Source organism: Salvelinus alpinus, chromosome 18 (assembly GCF_045679555.1).
Source record: "Salvelinus alpinus chromosome 18, SLU_Salpinus.1, whole genome shotgun sequence".
Lineage (NCBI taxonomy): Eukaryota > Metazoa > Chordata > Actinopteri > Salmoniformes > Salmonidae > Salvelinus > Salvelinus alpinus.
In genome coordinates this window covers 19,632,788-19,654,335 of record NC_092103.1, presented here as the reverse complement: position 1 = coordinate 19,654,335, position 21,548 = coordinate 19,632,788, and the positions used below count along the sequence as shown (strand labels likewise).

Below are 21,548 nucleotides of genomic sequence, written 5' to 3'. Positions count from 1 at the left end.
AGTGCATTCGGAAAGTATTCAGACCCCTTGACTTTTTCCACATATCCTTATTCTAAAATTATTATTAAAAAAAATCCTCATCAATCTACACACAATAACCCTATAATGGCAAATGTATAAAAACTAAAAACTGAAATACCTTATTTGCATAAGTATTCAGACTCTTTTATGAGACTCAAAATTGAGCTCAGGTGAATCCTGTTCCCATTGATCATCCTTGAGATGTTTCTACAACTTGATTGCAGTCCACCTGGGGTAAATTCAATTGATTGGACATGATTTGGAGAGGCACACACTTGTCTATATTAGGTCCCCCAGTTTACAGTGCATGTCTGAGCAAAATACATGAGGTCGGAGGAATTGTCCGTAGAGCGCCGAGACAGGATTGTGTTGAGGCACAGATCTGGGGAAGGGTACCAAAAAAATTCTGCTGCATTGAAGGTCCCCAAGAACACAGTGGCCTCCATCATTCTTAAATGGAAGAAGTTTGGAACCACCAAGACTCTTCCTAGAGCTAGCCGCCCGGCCAAACTGAGCAATCGGGGGAGAAGGGCGTTGGTCAGAGAGGTGAACAAGAACCCGATGGTCACTCTGACAGAGCTCTAGAGTTCCTCTGTGGAGATGGGAGAACCTTCCAGAAGGACAACCATCTCTGCAGTACTCCACCAATCAGGACCTCAGACTGGGGCGACGGTTCACCTTCCAACAGGACAACGACCCTAAGCACGCAGCCAAGACAATGCAGGAGTGGCTTTGGGACAAGCCTCTGAATGTCCTTGGGTGGCCCAGCCAGAGCCCGGACTTGAACCTGATCTGGCATGGGAGAAACTCCCCAAATACAGGTGTGCCATGCTTGTAGCGTCATACCCAAGAGGACTCAAGGCTGTAACCACTGCCAAAGGTGCTTCAACAAAGTACTGAGTAAAGGGTCTGAATACTTATGTAAATGTGATACTTTAGACATTTTCAAACATTTCTAAAAACCGATTTTTTCTTTGTCATTTGTCATTGTGTATAGATTGATTTGGGGGGAAAAACTATTGAATAAATTTTTGAATAAGGCTGTAACGTAACAAAATGTGGAAAAAGTCAAGGGGTCTGAATAGTTTCCGAAAGCACTGTATATCGGGAACATCATTGTTTAAGGAGGGTGAAATGCGGTACCTTTAGTCTTGTGGACATCTGAAAGCCCCGCGGTTTCTCTGTCTCTCCCCCCGGCCAGATGATCTTCCTCTGATTATTCATCACCACCTACAGGGTCATGACACCACGATTAGAGGAGTGTTGACATAATGTGTGGAGCTGATGAGGGCCAAACACAAGGGAGTCCAATACGAAAGAGTCAGCTGCTTTAGCTACAGCTTAGCATTTAGCTAATAAAACCACTGCTTTCTAATTACCATATGTACTGCTTAATAGAGAGCTGTAATAGCAATAGACGGGAAGATCACAGTAGAAACAGCGAGAATGACTTTTGCAATAAAGTTACCTGTGTTCCATTGTAAATCCCGACTTGAATGAGTCGACTCTTCTGGTAGTTGAGAATGCTGTAGTGAGCGTACTTCCTGTCGCCATCGTCATTGAACTCCACACGTCCAGTGAGGCCCTCTGGGTACTTTGATGACATCAGAACCCTGAGACAGAGAAATTAAAGTAGATGTGAGTGTGAGAGTGTAGGGAAATAGACAGAGTGAGAACGTGTGTGTGTGTGTGTGTATGTCTTCCTGAATTACAATATATCATGACTTTATAAATGTACCTTTTGAAGAGGGGCCCGGTCTTCCAGATGTTGGTGTTTCCCACACAGCCTCTCGGCGGCTCCGTGATGTTCTCCTTCTCAAAGAGCTCCTGGATGGACTGAGCCACCACTGCCACTGCGTCGTTGATGTGGGCCGACTCGTTCTTGCCGTTGATGAGTTGGAGGCCGATGAGACCTGCTCACATCACGCCAACAGCAGCACAAAGCCAATCAGTGACCTGCTAGACTACCAACCATCAGGATCCGTTTGCAATACACACAATAAAAACTTATAGGAACCTCTTGTTCAGCCATCCTGAGAAAAGGTCCAACCGCAAGTTTTGATCCAGCACCATGCTCTCTGTTGCTCTATTTGTAAAAGCAATTTTAATCATCCAGTACTGGAACAAACAATGTCTTTGAACCATGACCTTCATCGTGATCAAAATAGATTTTAGCTGATTTTCTTTTTATTCCTTTCTGAGAAGAGGCAACATCATCAGAGAGGAATGGATTCATATTTTGAGGTTGTTATTGAACTTTTCCCAGCATGAAAAAAAGAGTCCCTTGAAGTTGGATCGATTCAATTCTATCACCCATTTTATAGGGGTTAGGTTGGAAAATACCACAAGCAGAAAGCTATAGTGTATGTGTGGGACCAAACAAATTTACATCAACTATATTAGAGAATTGATATAAACAAATCACATTAACAATCCAACTTCAGCTAAGTTTTTTCATTGCAATTGCTCCGGTAGTCTTGCAGACTCTTGAAAGAAGCCACAGAGGTGAGTTTAAGACAGCAACAGGTGCTGGAGACATGGACACAACTAGGGTTGCAATGGGGGGGTGGGGGGTGGGGTATATTACTGGTATATTACTAGTTCACCAGTAAACTACCAGAATTGCAGTATCTTTCAAGGATTTTATGTAATCTATCAGAAAACATCTAGTGGCCCTCTTAGTTACTTCCGATTACCACAATCGTCTGTAATTATCTCTGGCCCTCTCTCTCTGGCCTTATCACATGTAAAATACACTATATGACCAAAAGTATATGGACACCTGCGCGTCAAACATTTCATTCCAAAATCATGGGTATTAATATGGAGTTGGTCCCCCCCTTTGCTACTATAACATAATCCACTCTTCTTGGGTTGCTTTCCACTAGATGTTGGAACATTGCTGCGGGGACTTGCTTTTATTCAGCCACAAGAGCATTAGTGAGGTCGGGCACTGATGTTGGGCGATTAGGCCTTGCTCGCAGTCGGAGTTCCAATTCATTCCAATGGTGTTCGATGGGGTTGAGGTCAGGGCTCTGTGCAGGCCAGTCAAGTTCTTTCACGCCGAGCTCAACAAACTATTTCTGTATGGACCTCGCTTTGTGCACAGGGGCATTGTCATGAAACAGGAAAGGGCCTTCCTCAAACTGTTGCTGCAAACCATTATTCCTCCTCCACCAAGCTTTACAGTTGGCACTGTGCATTGGGGCAGGTAGCATTCTCCTGGTATTCGCCACACCCAGATTCGTCCGTCGAACGGCTAGATGGTGAAGCGTGATTCATCACTCCAGAGAACGCATTTCTACTGCTCCAGAGTCCAATGGCAGCGAGCTTTACATCACTCCAGCTGGCACTTGGCTTTGTGCATAGTGATCTTAGGCCTGTGTGCGGCATCTCGGCCATGGAAACAAATTTTGTGAAGCTCCCAACGAACAGGTCTTGTGCTGACATTGCTCCCAGATGCAGTTTGGAACTCGGTAGTGAGTGTTGCATCCGAGGAAAGACGATTTTTACGCGGTACTTGCTTCAGGACTCGGCGGTGCAGTTCTGTGAGCTTGTGTGGCTTAACATTTCGAGGTTGAGCCATTGTTGTTCCTAGACATTTCCACTTCACATTAACAACGTTTACAGTTGACCGGGCAGCTCTATCAGGGCAGAAATTTGACGAACTGACTTGTTGGAAAGGTGGCATCCTATGATGAAGCTCTTCAGTAAGGCCATTCTACTGCCAATGTTTTCCTATGGAGATTGCATGGATGTGTGCTCGATTTTATACACCTGTCAGCAACAGGTGTGGCTGAAATAACCGAATCCACTCATTTGAAGGGGTGACCACATACTTTTGTATATATACTGTTTATGAAATAATTAAAATTGATGATAAAAAAAAAATAGAATGACAAAGCTGTAAAGCATCTTAAATATAAACCATCAACTTAGTGAATACCATTGGTGTATAATATGAAGGTTTCAGCATGAAATATTCTTTATACACTTATTTTACTATGTCAATATGTATTTATTGTCAATGTTTTGGCGTCAAACTGGTGGCAGTCAATAGTTGGAAGAGTTGCACAGATAATTAATGCCATTGTTGATTCGATGATTTTTTTGTTATTTAGGCTATTTTCTCTTGAACCATATGGTCTATCTAATAGAAAGTAATGGAGAAATTACCAAAGTTATGATATATTGCCATAGATTTTCTGTTAATTACAAAAATTACTGAAGATTCCTGTAACTTTGGTAAATTACGGGTAGCTTTGCAACCCTAGACATTACTGGCGAAGAATTTTCTGCAGAGGTCTGAGCATTGTCTTACGTCAGATAGCGCTACTTACTGCATCTCTGCACAGCGTGACGAGCGTTATGTAGGAGTGATACCACCTAACGTAAGACAATGGGGGTAGGGGGTGTTGGAGTGCCTGGGTTTGACGCTTACGTTTGTGACCACAAAGTGACATATTACGTGAGACTTGTGCAGACTCTGGGACATAAGGAAGACCGTTGTAGCTTACCATTCAATTTCAGTTACACTTCAATGTGGAGGTTGCAAAACTCCCTTTATAAACTCATGAGAACCAAGCTATTAATATGTCAGGATAGTACAATAAAGGCAGCGGGAAGCGTTGGATAACCCAACATATATTTTTAAGAAACACACTGTATGTGCGGGTTAACCTATCAATAGTTATGACTATAGATAAAGAAATAAGTTCAGAGATACAGGACCTAAAACTGTATCTTAAGAGCTTATAGTGTAAACTACTGTGACTCATTTAAAACCTTTAAACATATCAAATGCTTAAACGTTTAAATGCTTAACGCTCAACAAATGATCACACATGATACATTGTTAAACAATGAATCCTTCATCTATGGTTGTCTCCCTAATCATAGAGGTTAAATTAAAGGTGACTCCAGAAAAAAGCCAGCGTTATTAAGTGTTTTCCGAGTAGCTGTTGGGTAGCAGCGTATGGTACGTACCATCTGGTGCCTCACTCAGGGCTTTACCCGACATCTCCCGCTCTCCGACCAGCCACACGTAACCCGAGCCCGTCATGTTGAGGAAACGGGCAGCCTTGTAAACTGCAGCAGCGTCCTCTTCACTGAAAACAGAGATGTTAAATGACACAGGCATGGTTACTTATCTTTAATCTAAACGCAAATCATTGCAGTAAATCACTACGGTGTGATATCATGCCAGCATTTAGCAGTAAAAGTATGTAAAAAGTGTAAAATATAAGTCATTGTAAATCCAGTTGCGGTCTAATTAGGAGCCGGGAAAATTACTTATGATAATTTTAGGTTAAGGATCGTGATCAGAATGAACTAGATTCAGTAGTAGAGGCAGGTCAGCTATGATGGGAGGGGACTGATGGGACAAATGGGAGCTGCTGCAGTCTCACCTGGCGGAGAGGATGATGACACGAGCCTCCAGCTCTTTGGCCTCCAGAAGCAGAGCAGTTAAGTTAGTCTCCTGGCTGAACTGGAGGACTTTCTCTGCCTGTGATCGGGGCACAAAATAAGTCAAGCCAGCTACTTACCCCCACCTCAGAAACCATGCTGTCTCTTTACCTGTTTTGTTCGGTTTTGTTGATTTTTGTTGAAAAAGAGAGAGAGGAAAAAAAGGAAAGCGATCCATGGAAATCGGCTCAACTAAAAAAAAGCTTGGAGGGGAAAAAACGTTTGCATTTTTCGCATGCAAACTGAGGGTTATCAAGGCTCCAAAGAAGGACGTGCATGTTAGATAGGGGGGATAAGAAGGTCAATGGAACCAGTAACTAAAAACAGGTGAAGGGGAGTGAGGGGAACCTTTCCCCCAACCAAAAACGGTTGAAACTAGAGGTGCTACAAAACAGGAGGGAGTAGTAATCTGGGAAAGTGTTTTGTCCCACACTACCGGATCTCCACAAAGGAATAAACTTGCAATCCTTTTTTTGTTTAGAACATGCATTCCTTTAGTTGAAGGAAAAAAGGTAATATGATAGAAGCGGAGCGCTGTTCATTTGTTTATTTTTTTACGGAAAATTATAGTCTTTCCATTAACAAAACCATTCTTCTGTGAAATCATAGGAATAATGTCTCAAAGTAAAAAGAAACACGTGCTTCCAAGATAGGGGCATTTCTGGGTCGGCTGGTGACTGGTTGGGCTGGTTTCTAGTTGCTACGTTTGAAAAGTTGGTGGGCGGCGTGCATTGACCATGCAAATATACCTTAGGTCCTCGCTTGTTGTCATAGGACAGTTGGTCGAGGTTTTCATAGTTCCTTTTTTTATTCTGATGAGTAATGTGCACAGAGAAAATATGCAGACACAGAAGAATATTATAAACAGTTGAAAATGGATCGCAGTAAAGCATTCCAACAAATCTCCAACTTTTCTGCTTCAAATGGGGATCCCTTGGGGCTTGCAAAAAACATCAATGACAGCCACTGACCACTAGCAATCCTATTTACTGCTATGTCATATGCCCTTATTCACCACCTTTCAAATACAACTCATGACCCTTAAACCATCGTCCAGCATTGGTCCAGAAACAGTCATACTCTATGTACAACAATTAGGTTGAGATAAGTTCCAGATCAAAGCAATCCCAACACGTAAAAAGTCTGATTTTGCAAACTAATTCCACTAAGGTTGTTTCCATTTTGAAATCCACTCTGCTCCTGTATATTGTGAAAGGAGTCGCAAGGCAGTCTCTTTGCCTTAGGGAGCCATTTTGCAGTGAAACATAGCATCTTCTGCTTGATAGACCTGCCTCCCCTGATGCCTGAACTCTCAGCTCAGACCGTTGGGAGGCAGAGCGCTCTGGGTCTACGTCCTCCGCTACCCAAATGCTACAGTGACTCTGACGCATTGGTTCATTAATCTGCCTGACAAGCAAACCTGAAGTAAATCCCATTTTCCTCCATTGTATTCACACTTCTTTGAAAGGAATAAAGAACCGTTCTGCCTCAAATGTAATCTGAGGTTGTTGTGGTCAGCGCTGCTCTGTAAAACACTGCTCCCCTTTCCAAATGTTGCATGATAATGTCTTGAAGTGTGTCAAGGTCGGTGCACACTCATGAATTATGACTTTGCAAAACAAGCATTAATCAAACTGGGACTACGGTCCTTATTTAGAATATAAATCAACTCATCTTGTAGGTAGCCTAGCGGTTAAGAGTGTTGGGCCAGTAACCAAAGGGTTGCTGGTTTGAATCCCTGAGCCGACTAGGTGAAAACTCTGTCTGTGCCCTTGAGCAAGGCACTTATGCCTAATTGATCAGGTAAGTGGCTCTGGATAAGCGTGTCTGCTAAATGACTTAAAAACTTCTTGTCAATAGGGGGGCGCTGTTTTCACTTTGGAAAAAATCGTGCCCAAATTAAACTGCCTCGTACTCTATTCTAGATCGTACAATATGCATATTATTATTACTATTGGATAGAAAACACTCTCAAGTTTCTAAAACTGTTTGAATTATATCTGTGAGTAAAACAGAACTAATTTTGCAGCAAACTTCCATACAGGAAGTGAAAAATCTGAAAACGATGCTCTGTTCCAGGGCCTGCCTATTCAATTGCCTAATATTTATCGATATGCATGCACTTCATACGCCTTCCACTAGATATCAACGGGCAGTGGAAGGTGGAATGGGGTGTCTAGCTTGATCTGAGGCCGAACAAGAGCTTTTGGAGTGATAGGTCTGGAAATGTATTTGTCTTCTCTGGCGCGCGAAGTACGTCGACATTGGCTTCTGAAAAGCGTTCGGTATACACGGCGGATATCTCCGGCTCTGATTTTATTTGATACATGTGATAATAACATCATGAAGTAGTTTTTTTCAACCGAGTTGTATCAGTTTATTCAACGTTTATTGGGACTTTTGGAATTTTCCAAAGATGTTCGCGCCACATGGCTAGCTAAGGTTGCTAATTCGACAGGAGAAAAGGACATTCTAAAACCAAACAACGATTTATTCTGGACCTAGGACTCCTTGTACAAGATTCTGATGGAAGCTCAGCAAAAGTAAGAACAATTTATGATGTTATTTCATATTTCTGTGGAAAATGTTGATTCCTATTCTCTGCCGTTTTGGCGGACGCTGTCTCGCAATAACGCAAGCTGTTTGTTATGGTAAAGTTATTTTTAAAATCTAACACGGCGGTTGCATTAAGAACCAGTGTATCTTTCATTTGCCATACAACAAGTATTTTTATGTAAAGTTTATGATGAGTTCTTTGGTCAGATTAGGTGAGTGTCCAAAATAGCTCCGGACATTCTGGGGAATCGATGCTACATATTCACAATGTATAACCACGGTTTGCAGCTCTAAATATGCACATTTTCGAACAAAACATAAGTGTATTGTATAACCTGATGTTATAAGACTGTCATCTGATGAAGTTGGTCAAGGTTAGTGATTAATTTTATATCTTTTGCTGGTTTTTACGAATGCTATCTATGCGGTGAATAAATGCGGTTGTGTGTTTGGCTATTATGGTAAGCTAATATAATGCTATATTGTGTTTCGCTGTAAAACACTTTAAAAAAAATCTGAAATATTGGCTGGATTCACAAGATGTCTATCTTTCATTTGCTGTACACCATGTATTTTTCATAAATGTTTTATGATGAGTATTTAGGTATTTCACGTTGCTCTCTGTAATTATTCTGGCTGCTTTGGTGATATTTTTGATGGTAGCTGCAATGTAAAACTATGATTTATACCTCAAATATGCACATTTTCGAACAAAACATACATGTATTGTATAACATGTTATAAGACTGTCATCTGATGAAATTGTTTCTTGGTTAGTGACTAATTATATCTCTATTTGGTCGGTTTTGTGATAGCTACCTATGCGGTAGAAACATGGTGAAAATATGCGGTTGAGTCTTTGGCTATTGTGGTTAGCTAATAGAAATACATAGTGTTTTCGCTGTAAAACATTTTAAAAATCGGAAATGATGGCTGGATTCACAAGATGTTTATCTTTCATTTGCTGTATTGGACTTGTGACTTCATGATATTTATATGCTATTATTTACTTGTGGCGCTATGCTAGGCTATGCTAGTCAGCTTTTACTGATGAGGATGCTCCCGGATCCGGGATGGGTGTTAAGTAAAGGTTAAATGTTAAACACAAATAGATTTTTCTCTAGCCCTCCACCATCTTGCAACTATCTCTGTGTGGCATTATAATGCCTTGGCAAAAAAAGAACTGTCTAGATGACTGCCATTGTTTTCACCAAGGAGTTCCTCTCTGACTGCCCTATTTTTGCTTATTCAGTCTAGTATGATATTGTATGTTGTGTCACTAATGTTAGTATTCTAACTGAATCCATTACAGCTAGAAGAGTCTCTCTACCGGCTGTGCTAGAGAACCCCATCAAATTGTCCCTGTGGTTTGTCACAGCAGCACAGCATATAAATCTGCAAATACAGTGTGAATAATCTGCACGATACAGAATATTAAATGTGAATAACTAGAATATTTCTCATTAAGGAGGAAATGACACAAACTCCCCAAATGTGACAAACATTCTGCCAACCTGGCTAGCTGAGTAATTTCTTACAACCACTGATAAAATCACAGTCCAAGCTTTTAACTGTGGGAACACAGATACTTCCTTACATCGTCATATCGTAGTGTCTACCATATCAAGGATTCTGTGACATTGATAGATTCCTTCAATCTGGTAACTGTAAATCTATCCAATCTCTGCTTATGGCAGTATATAAGAGAGAGAGATAGTCAAGGGCGGACAAGATGGATTCCAGGAAGGAAGGAACAAGTAGCTATCAGTTAACCAACTATTCTTTCATCTACAGTAATGTAGGTCTTTACCATAGACAATACCACTCCACGGGTAAAGTCATACATACGATCCAATTAAGTCATAATCCTTAATAACAAGATGATTTATCGACATAAACTATACTTAGTAACTCCTAATCAATCTTGATCATGTGTGAGTAACTGATTAACCACAATGTGTTTAAAATGTCCCATCTCCCTTCGGTGTGGATTATCATGAGCATGTGTCAAATGAACCATTTCATCAGCCTCTGATTAAATTACTCTTCAAATCAGGACTCATTTCACTCCGTCACACAATTACAGGAAGGAGTCCCTGAAGAGAACAAGCATTACAAAAAGCCTTAACTACATCTTGAGGTGAAACATACTAAATGTATGTTCAACGATGTGTTAATTGTTCCATCTCTTTTCCTTTAGGGAACATGATCACCGGTCTGTTTTAGGCTTTAGGTGGATCAGCACATTTATTAATGAGCTAGCTACATTCCAAGTAACACAGCCTTGTGTGAAAAATTATGCTCATGGTTACAACATTTATATGTGTCATTTCACTTGCATGGTCTCACAGTCCATTATCTGACAAGGACAAGGACCTTGCCGGCCGGCAAAACTAATGGTTGCTGGTTTGAATCCCTGAGCCGACTAGGTGAAAAATATGTTGATGTGCCCTTGAGCAGTTAACCTTAGTTGCTCCTGTACGTTGCTCCTATACATTTCTCCTGTAAGTGTCTGCTAAAGCACGTACATGTAGTAAAACCAAAGATATGTCTTTCAGACAGTGTCTCAGGACAATCTGATATACTGCATGTCAACCATCCATCACTTTACAAGCCTCCAAGTGAGCATAACACTGGGTAGATTAGCTCCTTTCCTTACACACATAATATCACAACACAAATATACATGAAGGATCTGTGGACCATCATTATGTTTGGGAGTCATTGATGTTTTGCAAAGCCCCAGGTTAAAGTGTGCTATTTGGCTCCCGTTGTGGATTGACACAGGAGAATTTGACTATGGTGAAAAGCAACATGAGATGAGTAAAAGATGTACTCAGATCAGACCACATTAGACGCTGTAGATGTCTCTAGCATATTGATGTTAGCCAATGTTTACACAATGGTCAGTGAGAGATGTGTTCACACAAAATAAAGGAAAACAGTTACATATAGTACATAGAAGACCTTTGAGAGTTAAACAAAGACTACACACACACACGCACGGTCACACACACTAGGGGTCCTGCGAGCCCGAGCATCTCACCTTTGTTTCCCTCTCCTCCAGTAGGGTCTCCAGTCTCTTCTGCGCGGCCCGCCCCTCGTGGTCATCGCTGACAATCAGGATGATGTGGTTCCATCGAAACTCTCGCATCATGTCGAACCACACGTGAGCCTGGTGGGAGTACGGGGGGACAGTCCGCAGAAAGGACAAGTGGATACTCTGAAGAGAAAGAAGAAATGAAGAAGAATGAGTGAGAGGAAGTTACTTGCTAGTCATCCACGGTTTTGGTGACATTTCTAACATATTCATAAGGCCTTACATTAGCTATTTTGGCAGCTAGCCAAGTAGTGGAGTAGAATTTGTCTCTCTTATCAGTTTCAATTCCCAGGGACCTCTCCATAATTTCCCCCTCCCCCTTCTCTCTCTCTCCCCTTCTCACTCTCTCTCTTTCTCTGTCTATCCCATCTCTCTCTTCTTCCCCTCTCTCTCTTCTCACTCCCTACCTCCCTCCCTCTTTTTAATTTCTCACCTTGTCGGAGTAGATGGACATGCGTGTGGTGAGGCCCACCACAGGGATGCGGTAGAAGCCTGCGGTGTAGGACACAGGCGTGGGGGTGAGGTGGTCATTGGACTGGGGAGGATGACTCACCAGGATGGCATACACCTGCAGACACAAGCATGGGAATGAAAGATAACCACACTTCCTGTACAGAGTTGAAAGGATAAAAAAGTGTATGGAATATTGATTCATCACTGCGACATGGAAATGTCACATCAGCTTTCTCCTCTTAAACCATCCTCATTTAGCAATATGACTGCTTAGTAGATAGATATTTATTTGGCTCAAAGCTGAATGGCACTCTACTAACAGCTTTTTACTGCGCAACTGTATATCAATTCTTAGATGAATAGGATTCTTGAGAAATGGAACATTGATCCAACTGAAGCGGGAAAAAAACATGCAGGCATGATGGTTTAGTGCGTGCAGCCCGTATGGTTGGGCCTCAAATGAGGTCTTCCACCCAGAGAGCGCTTCCAGGCATCTAGCATCTGTCGTAGACCCTCTCATTAAGTCTCTCACATGGTTAGATCTCCATCTATGCAGTTACCAGACACTGTTACCTGCATTTGACATGTAGAATACTGACAGCTTCCTCATCCCTGCAGCCCTCTGTGATGATGAATGGAACTCAGATGTCGTGGAACGAAGGGAGATATGTTTGTAACGTAACCATTTCTATCAATTACAATCATTACAATGAAGAGGAGCAGGGACATGGTCTGCGTGTGTGTGAAAGAGAGTGTGAGAATTTGAAAGAGGGATGGGGGAGGGGTGTTTCACACCTCAGCTCTCTTCACTACATGATATTGCTGCTTTCCAAAGCAACGTAACGCGTAATGTGTTTCAGTGTTGGAACAACTCTCAAAGGGATAACATCACAATACATAACTTATGAATGTTGTTTTCATTGTTAGGATTAAATTGCAATAGTTGTATTCACATGTCCTGAGCAATAGCTATAATGACCTAAAGAAGAATCGCACTTCAAGTGAAAAAGCCAGTTATTCTTTCCAGTCTAGAGGCAAAAACAATTGCATACCATAATTCGTGTGTCTAACCAATACAACATCAGTCTGCATTAGTTATTGATCTAGCAATGAACATGAACAAACCGTTAAAACTACAAATGATCAAATCATAATTTGACATAATACAAACTAAACGCTAACCCCCTAATAAGACCGGTGACATAACGTCAGACCAGCGAGACATGCACCACAACTGCTACCCCCCCAAATGCTTTGATGCAGTGGGCCGTTACGCATGCTGCAATGTCAGCAGTGAATATAAAAACAGTTTTAAAAATGTCATTGTTAAAGGGATACTTGCAAGATTCTGGCATTTAATCCCTTGTTGTCAGATGAACTCGTGAATACAATGTTTTATTTATTTATTAGCTGTAGTTTAACCTAGCAGTAGCTCGTGAAAGTACTGCTAATTTCCTTCATACTGCACACAGAGAAATAAAAATGGTATCCACGAGTCCACCTGACTCTGGGTAAATTGAACAAGGGCCTAAATGCCAGAATCTCGCAGTATACCTTTAATGATGAGTCACTGATTTCACTCTTGGTTAGTTAGTTCATTTCAGTGGATTTGCAGCTGTGCACACTGAAGTGGTTGGCCTCTCATCCCCCACAAATCTGTGTTTTTGGCCCTTAGCTTTTAGCTAAAAGCTAAGTAGATTTTCCATTTCTAACTGATATCATAAAATAATAACTTTTGGATGAGATTTAGACCTGGATTCAATCACATCAAGCGTTAATCGGCAATAGCAGACACCCCCATAGCTGTCAAAATGGTGAACAGCTGCTCTTGCAATCATTGTCGTGAAGCCACACCCGCCCCACTCATGTTAGAAGTTCAGAATGAGAAAGTGTAGGCAATATAGAAATAATTACGCTCAAATTTAAAAATCATTAAACTAAATTTGGAGAACTTCTATCATTCTAATCAGTGTAATCCAGTGTTCGAACATGTAAACAAGACTGCATGGGATTTCTGTTAATGCAACTTTGTGCAGCCAATGGCAATGTCTGCTTTAGGTGTAATTATACCCTGATGCAGACAGCTTGGCTGTCGAAACGTTGGATATTACATTTTTGCATCTGAGCTCCTAGTGTGCGGCTCTCCTTAAATGGGTGTGCGTTTCTTTTTCTTCTAGATTGCTTTAGGTGTAATGCCAGGAGCTGCTTGTGGATTTGACAATGCAATTCCACCTCTTAACACCGCCAAAACAACTGCTATGCTGATGTCATTAAAGCGTATCTGATTGAATAGGTTATATTAACCCTTGAATACATTGCTTTGTCTGACTAATAAGATACAGATATGGGGATAGAGATTTGGCCACTTCAAACAGACCATTTTCAGGCCATTTACTTTTCATGTTAGGCCACAAGTTCAGGTTTGGTAGTTACTCATTACATAGTCTACTGTTTATGTAACAACGTCATATGCATATCTGACATATAATTTCATTTCAGCTTCCATTTTCTTTCGGAAGCTCGATGGTATTACCAGAGGTGACGGATCTCTGAAAAGGACGCAGTTTCATAGTATTGTTATCATAGCCTAAAGGGCTAGGCTCTAAGAGATATTGTGAGAGTAACGACATTGCTGTATTGATTATAAAAATTGTGTAACAAATTACACGTTTTTTTTGTTGCAAATAAACAGTTTCGTTTAGGAAAATATATCAAATGCAGTCAGCTCAATCTGCTTGAAATATGCAATAGAAGCAGGTGGCACTGGCACAGTGTTTCACAGGCAGGCATTGAGTTTACAGTCTAGGCAGATGGCATTGTCTGTATATTGCAAATGAAGTGGTCACTGATCACAATATATCGACCTCATCTGCCCTATTACTCACGTCAGCCAGTTCACTTGAAACAGACACAGGATGATGCAGCATCACACTAAATAGGACGATTAATTTCCCTCCCAATAGTGGGCATAGGCCTCATACTAATTTGCACAGCTTAAATATAGTAGGCTTCATAATCATTTTAGTCTTATAAATGGTTCTGATTGATATGATGGACATTTTGCACCAATGAATAGATGGCTAAATGTCCTGGCTAAATGACTCATCTAATTAGGCAATTAATCATTTAACACCCATGCAGGGACATGCAGGGACAACGGATCCCTCCTGAGATACCTGGTTAGAGATGAGGTCCTCGCAGACGGAGAGAGCCATCTGGATAGCGTTGGGTTTGTGCGTTACGGAGATGGCGGTCAACTTGAATTTATCTCTCCCGTAGATCTGATTCGCCTGGGTCACCGCATCCTTAAAGACTTGCTCGTACCTCTTCTGACTCAGGACTGCTCCGATGTTCACTATCTTCGGCTCGCAGCCGCCTCGCGCACAGGAGCACGAGAGGAACACCGCCAGCAGAAACAGACGCATCGTGTGAACGATCAAACCGCACAGAGGACCCCGGTTGCGTCTCTCCCTCGTGTTGGCGGGTCGGCTTGCCCGGCTTCTGGACTGCACGGTTCACCCGGTTAAAAAGACTGGAACCACCGTCCCCCTGGACAGTGGGGAAAATCTGGACAGCTGATTTATGGGAAATGCGGAGGAATGTTCATGGTCAGGACCTCAACCGCTGTTGGATTATCTTCGTAATTGTCAGCAGCCTTTCTTCAAACATTTTGATTTTCTTTGTCAATTTCCACCATTTTCTTTTTTCCAATGTCGATAGAAACGAGTCAGAGCATATTTTGCGGTGTATGCGTTTTCCTTTAAGTGCTGTGTTTCGCTCTCCCGGTCCTCCGTGGGCTCTGTGCGGGGCTTTGCTGTGAAGTGATTATTAGACTGATGCGACGCTTGGGGCTGCGGCTGTCCTTGGTGCTGACAGCTGTGCCCGCGCAGTGGTGCGCGCTTCCGCAGTCTACCTTTTGATTTTGCGTTGACCTTATGCTGCTAGAATGAAAAGTAAATAAAATAAATTCAGCTAATCACAGAACATAAATGTATCTTGTTTTCAACATCTCATCAATTATGTTATTCATTATAGGACACGCATCTTAGATTATGAATAGGGGATCAATGACAATCAAGAAAACATTTGTGTGTCAGAACAAAAATAATTGAGGTATCCATGAAAATTGACACCTCAATAATCCAGTGATCCAGACGATTCCAATGTGTGATTTTTTTTCTCCAACGGCATTGCTACAGCGCACGGAGCAGATGGACCCGAGCCTGCATGCTCATTACGCTGAAATGGGTCGCCGGTCTCAGTTGAACTGGCTCACACTGTAAATCAACATAATTCCACATACCCAGGTGGACCAGGACCACCCATTTTAGGTTACACCTCCCCCTCTTTACATCCAAACATCCAATCAATTATGTAGCCATGTTATCCATATTTCAACCTCGTAAATCTTGCAAACCTCCAACATAACCACAGTACTTTTATGACGCTTGTCTACTGCAAGCCCCTGACATGGGGATATATATAGATAAAAATGCCAGAATAATTTATTGAGTTGTATCTAAAATTTGTGTCTAATAAACTATTTTATTTAGACTAATTCCCAAAGTGTGACATGAATGTGTCGTTTTATCTCATTTGTATTGACAGATGTGTATACTTGCTAGATGTTTTGTCCGATTGTGGGGTCGGGTAATGTCATTTGAAATGTCTGAATGGAGAGAGGGAACCAAGTGTCCAAGTAACCATGTGAGGCACAAGAATATCCGTCTTGGTAAGCACATTTTCAACCATCCTGGTAACCTAGGAAACAAGCCTCTCTCTCCACAGTGTTACATTTCAGAAAATTCATATTACCTAACACATTTATTGAACATAAAAGACATTATGGCACAGCTATTACTTTTATGCACATCACACTGGAAAACTGATAAAGCATAGCAGCCTAGCCTAGGTTCATTTAGACAAAATGCCATTGCAATTGGAATGTAGGCCTGCCAATAGCCTATCCTATTTCTGCCCACATTAAACCCCACATGTTTCTCAGTCAAATCTGATGTTTCTGGGTTAACTAGCCTATAAGGTCAACCAGGGTTGTAAAAGGGATGGGCTGTTTATAAACCAGATGATTAGTGGTTAAATCTAATTAGTTTTATCTCCTTTAATAAATAGTCAATTCATTTTCATTTAGCAGGAAATAATCTGTGAGCCCTGTTGTGTGTTTAGCAAATGTAAATGGCATGTGCACATATATTTTCAAATGAAAGAGACATTTTGGAAATGAGGTCACAATTGATCTGTCTACTGAATTATACATTACGAACGCAGAGATGGCCCTCTATGAGAGGCACACAAATAGGCTAGAGATGATATACAGTGCCTTCGGAAAGTATTCAAACTCCTTGACTTTTTCCACATTTTGTTAGGTCACAGCCTTATTCTATTAAATTGTTTTTTCCCTCATCAATCTACACACAATACCCAATAATGACAAAGCAAAAACTTTTTTTTTTGTGCTAATTTATAAAAAATAAAAAAACGTAAATATCACATTAACATAAGTATTCAGACCCTTTACTCAGTACTTTGTTGAAGCACCTTTGGCAGCGATTACTGCCTCGAGTCTTCTTGGGTATGATGCTACAAGCATGACACACCTGTATTTGGGGAGTTTCTCTCATTCTTCTCTGCAGATCCTCTCAAGCTCTGTCAGGATGGATGGGGAGCTTTGCTGCACAGCTATTTTCAGGTCTATCCAGAGATGTTCGATGGCGTTTAAGTCCGGGCTCTGGCTGGGCCACTCAAGGACATTCAGAGACGAAGCCACTCCTGTGTTGTCTTGGCTGTGTGCTTAGGGTTGTTGTCCTGTTGGAAGGATACTCTTTGCCCCAGTCTGAGGTCCTGAGGTCTAGGGAGCAGATTTTCATCAAAGATGTCTCTGTACTTTGCTCCGTTCATCTTTCCCTCGATCCTGACTAGTCTCCCAGTAACTGTCGCTGAAAAAAATTCCCACAGCATGATGCTGCCACCACCATGCTTCACCGTAGGGATGGTGCTAGGTTTCCTCCAGACATGACACTTGGCATTCAGGCCAAAGAGTTCAATCTTGGTTTCATCAGACCAGAGAATTTTGTTTCTCATTGTCTGAGAGTCTTTAGGTGCCTTTTGGCAAACTCCAAGTGGGTTATCATGTGCCTTTTACTGAGGAGTGGCTTCCGTCTGGCCACTCTACCATAAAGGCCTGATTGGCGGAGTGCTGCAGAGATGGTTGTCCTTCTGGAAGGTTCTCCCATCTCCGCAGAGGAACTCTGGAGCTCTTTCAGAGTGACCATCGGGTTCTTGGTCACCTCCCTGACCAAGGCCCTTCTCCCCTGATTGCTCAGTTTGGCCGGGTGGCCAGCTCTAGGAAGAGTATTGGTGATTCCAAACTTCTTCCATTTCAGAATGATGGAGGCCACTGTGTTCTTGGGGACCTTCAATGCTGCAGAAATGTTTTGGTACCCTTCCCCAGATCTGTGCCTCAAAAAAATCCTGTTTCCGAGCTCTTTACGGACAATTCCTTCGACCTCATGGCTTTGTTTTTGCTCTGACATGCACTATCAACTGTGTGACCTTAAATAGGCAGGTGTGTGCCTTTCCAGATCATGTCCAATCAATTGACTTTACCACAGGTGGACTCGAATCAAGTTGAAGAAACATCTCAAGGATGATCAACGGAAACAGGTTTCACCTGAGCTCAACTTCGAGTCTCATAGCAAAGGGTCTGAATACCTATGTAAATAAGGTATTTCTGTTTTTTATTTTTACTGTTTTTACTGTTTTTTTTTTACTGTTTTCGCTTTGCCATTATGGGGTATTTTGTGTAGATTCATGAGGAAAATTTTTCATTTAATACATTTTAGAATAAGGATGTAAAGTAACAAAATGTGGAAAAAGTCAGTGGGCCTGAATACTTTCCGAATGCACTGTATCATAATTAGGCATAGGAAACACATCGCCCTCTTATGAAGTGTGTGGTTTCCGCAGGAATGGAAACAAAACTATTAGTATAGATGTATTCAATAGATTTATTAAGTATGACATTGTATTTAGAGCAATGACAACATCTTAAAGGGGGAGGGACATTACCTCTGCCTCAGGCTTCTCGATTGGTTTAAATAACTACATCACTGTCAACTACATCAACTGTCAACTACATCACTGTCATATCACCGTCATATAAAGTAACCTTTCATAACACGGGTGTCAAGAATAGAACAATTTAACAGCCCGACTGGTTTTCAGATAGCTCAGAGCCATATAGATATACAGTATGATTATCCATGGCTGTGGCTCTGGGATAGCTGTTAGACTGTGGCACTGTGGGTGTGTGTTAAACGCTGCCTAATGAGAGCCACTCAGAGGGAAGGCCAACAGCAACAAGGACTCTTGTTTGCTGGATTCCTGCAGTAGCCCTTAGTGTCTCCCCTCCCTCCCTCCCTCCACCCACCCACCACTCACACATCAATACAGCAGGGCCAGCCTGCAATGCAGCCGTTATATAACGATGTGCACTGGAGGAGAACAGACGTATACAAGCAAATAGACTCAAGAGTCTCATTCCACTCCAATGAGACACACACACACTCTCTAGAGTTCTCACATGCACACACACGATCATCCACCCACACAGAGACAAGTACATACATACACATACCACCTACACAGTGGAAGGTCTCTCTCTCTCTCTCTCTCACACACATACTTCCCTCCTACACACTAACACATAGCCTGGCAGCACTCTATTTGTATGCCAGCCATAACCTTTAGTTACATGTTGCAATGTGAATCAGTAGTAGCAAAACACAGGTACTCCTTTCAGGTGGGGAACCAATAATGAACAGTATACCTTTAAGAGAGCATTCTGAAAAGTATTGCACCAGCGTCCCTTTGCATTGCTAAGTTCATCTACATGTGTGTGTGTTCATCAAGTTCTGTGACCGTTTAGCCACATTAGTTGATTGAGAGGTGGGAGTAAAGCATTCTTCTGCTGTCAATATGTTAGCATTAATAGAGTACTGTAATTCATAAAAGCGGGTTGCCTAAGCGTGCCTTCTGAAGATGCATGTCTGATGTGTTTCCTGCATAAATTACTGATGAGCAGCTCTCTGTTGTTTTCTTTGGCCCTGCCCCAATGGCCAGCGGCAGTATTCCTGTTCTGTTTGTCAGAGAACATTAATTTAGTAGATGTATACTTTAATGGAAAAGAGGTGGCTTACTTACTGATTGTTTGGTGCGGGGTTGAACTAAAAAAATCAAAAATCAAAAGGTGACATGTAGTGTAATTGAGGCAATTTACATGTCAGAACAATCAAGCATCTAAAACCAGGATTTCTTACTAACTCAGTCTTATTGAAAACGTACTAGTACATATCATGAAAATACAAGCTGGACTACAGTGGCTAGGAATAAACAGGAGGAACACACAGCAGAAGATATCCAAACTGCTAAAGTAGGCCAGAGGGAAAACAGAAGGCCCAGACACTGCAAGAGATGCACTGAAATATTTCAGGCTATTTTTAAGCCACTCTGACCTTGTTCATCCTTAGATGGAGGCAGTTTCACCATGTTTCCAAGAAGTGTGTACCACAGTTCATTTGTATCCATTATGTAAAATCACTCAATCCCAATATTATGCCAAGGTCCATGGAGGATTCCTCCTTTATTGAGAAATTTGAGAGAAACACATGGTTCATTGATGATTGTAAAACTAAAGGCCCATTGGTAAGACAGACAACACTGTTATAAATAATGAAATACAATGGATGTTAAAGGAGATTAATGTGTATAGATTAACCAACTATCTACTTCACTAGAGTGAATAACAACACTAGCACAATAACAGGAAGGAAGACAACCAGCAGACAGCTCATCTCCATCAGGAAGAGAAGCACCAGGAATATCAGGTAGCAGCATCGACAGTGTTGTTGCATCTGCCTCATCATCTGCATCAGACAAGAAGGGTACAGGCAGCATCCACACAGCAATATTGACTCCATGCGAGTCTGCAGCCTCTGTTCCATGGCGAAGCAGAGTCGTGGGGCTGGAATGGTCTCAGGCAGAGTGTCTGTGATGATAAGTACACGTTCAGAGCTACTGACCTGGTGGTACATCATATCCTCCTGCATCCTCTGGATCTCCCAGTGAAGGAGAGGAGTTTTCTGTCGACATAAGGGGCACTGCACCCGGCTAGGATCTGCTGCACGCTTAAGGATGGTTGCCAGACAGCAATGGCACAACGTGTGGTCACAGTTCAACAATGCCATCCGATGGTCTCCCTGAGAGTCGTACAGTTCACTGCAGATGGGGCACTCATTGTCCCCTAGGTTGTCACTATTTCTTTGACTCCCGACACTTGTCCCTTTCCTTTGAGGCTGCTCTGTGTTGTCAGAATGGAGCTCTTGTTGAACAGATGTATTTTGGTCAGCCCCATCCGCTGGCCCTGTTTGGGTGACTGGTCTGTGAATTTGCTTGACCTCTCCCAGGACATGCGGTTGTAGAAGAAGGGGCTTTTTCACTGAGCCATCCTCTCCCTGGTCCCTCTCCTTCTCTACCTCCTTGGTTTCCTCAACAATACTTAACACTGCAGGACACCTTGCTCCAACAACAGAACAAATAATTTCCTCATGTGTCACGTCGTTCCCTGCTTGCCCCGGTTCAAGGTCACCCGCTATTCCATCCATATTTTGTTAGATAAAACTAAACAGTATTCTGTGTCAAGTTTCAGATTAGGCTGAGCAGAATTCCAGTGGCATGTACAACCCAGATCATTTAGCTAAGAAAGTTCCGTCACAAAACTCTACCTGGACAAAGCTTGACTCAATGTGAAAGTGGGCAGTAGTGTTGACGTAATGCTAGCCTCTCCGTCAGTGAAACCAACCTCGATAAGCACTTTCACAGTGATAAGCCCAAGTGTCCAGAAGTGCTAGTGGCCAAGCAGTACACTGAGCATTCC

At 42.0% G+C, this 21,548-nt stretch overlaps 2 protein-coding genes across 9 annotated transcripts in view; both read right to left on the bottom strand.

Annotated features, from left to right (window-relative positions):
• The window catches only part of LOC139543958 (glutamate receptor ionotropic, NMDA 1-like), a 39,417-nt gene extending 23,268 nt beyond the window's left edge, over positions 1 to 16,149 (bottom strand). For 5 of the 8 annotated variants that reach the window (XM_071350557.1, XM_071350555.1, XM_071350558.1 and 2 more), the window contains exons 1-9: positions 14,773 to 16,149; positions 11,577 to 11,711; positions 11,090 to 11,266; positions 6,237 to 6,299; positions 5,430 to 5,527; positions 5,008 to 5,129; positions 1,760 to 1,934; positions 1,490 to 1,634; positions 1,165 to 1,251 (exon numbers count right to left, since the gene is read on the bottom strand). In XM_071350557.1, the coding sequence (XP_071206658.1) occupies positions 1,165 to 1,251; positions 1,490 to 1,634; positions 1,760 to 1,934; positions 5,008 to 5,129; positions 5,430 to 5,527; positions 6,237 to 6,299; positions 11,090 to 11,266; positions 11,577 to 11,711; positions 14,773 to 15,021 (1,251 nt within the window). In that variant the 5' untranslated portion in view covers positions 15,022 to 16,149. The remainder of the gene's footprint in view (positions 1 to 1,164; positions 1,252 to 1,489; positions 1,635 to 1,759; positions 1,935 to 5,007; positions 5,130 to 5,429; positions 5,528 to 6,236; positions 6,300 to 11,089; positions 11,267 to 11,576; positions 11,712 to 14,772) is intronic. The other 3 variants (XM_071350556.1, XM_071350561.1, XM_071350554.1) reach the window with 2 other exon arrangements.
• A 4,098-nt stretch (positions 16,150 to 20,247) lies between these two features.
• On the bottom strand, positions 20,248 to 21,514 carry LOC139543957 (uncharacterized). Its single transcript, XM_071350553.1, has one exon. The coding sequence runs from the start codon at positions 21,274 to 21,276 to the stop codon at positions 20,398 to 20,400; it is 879 nt and encodes a 292-aa protein (XP_071206654.1). The 5' UTR covers positions 21,277 to 21,514; the 3' UTR covers positions 20,248 to 20,397.
• Between the last annotated feature and the right edge of the window lie 34 nt (positions 21,515 to 21,548).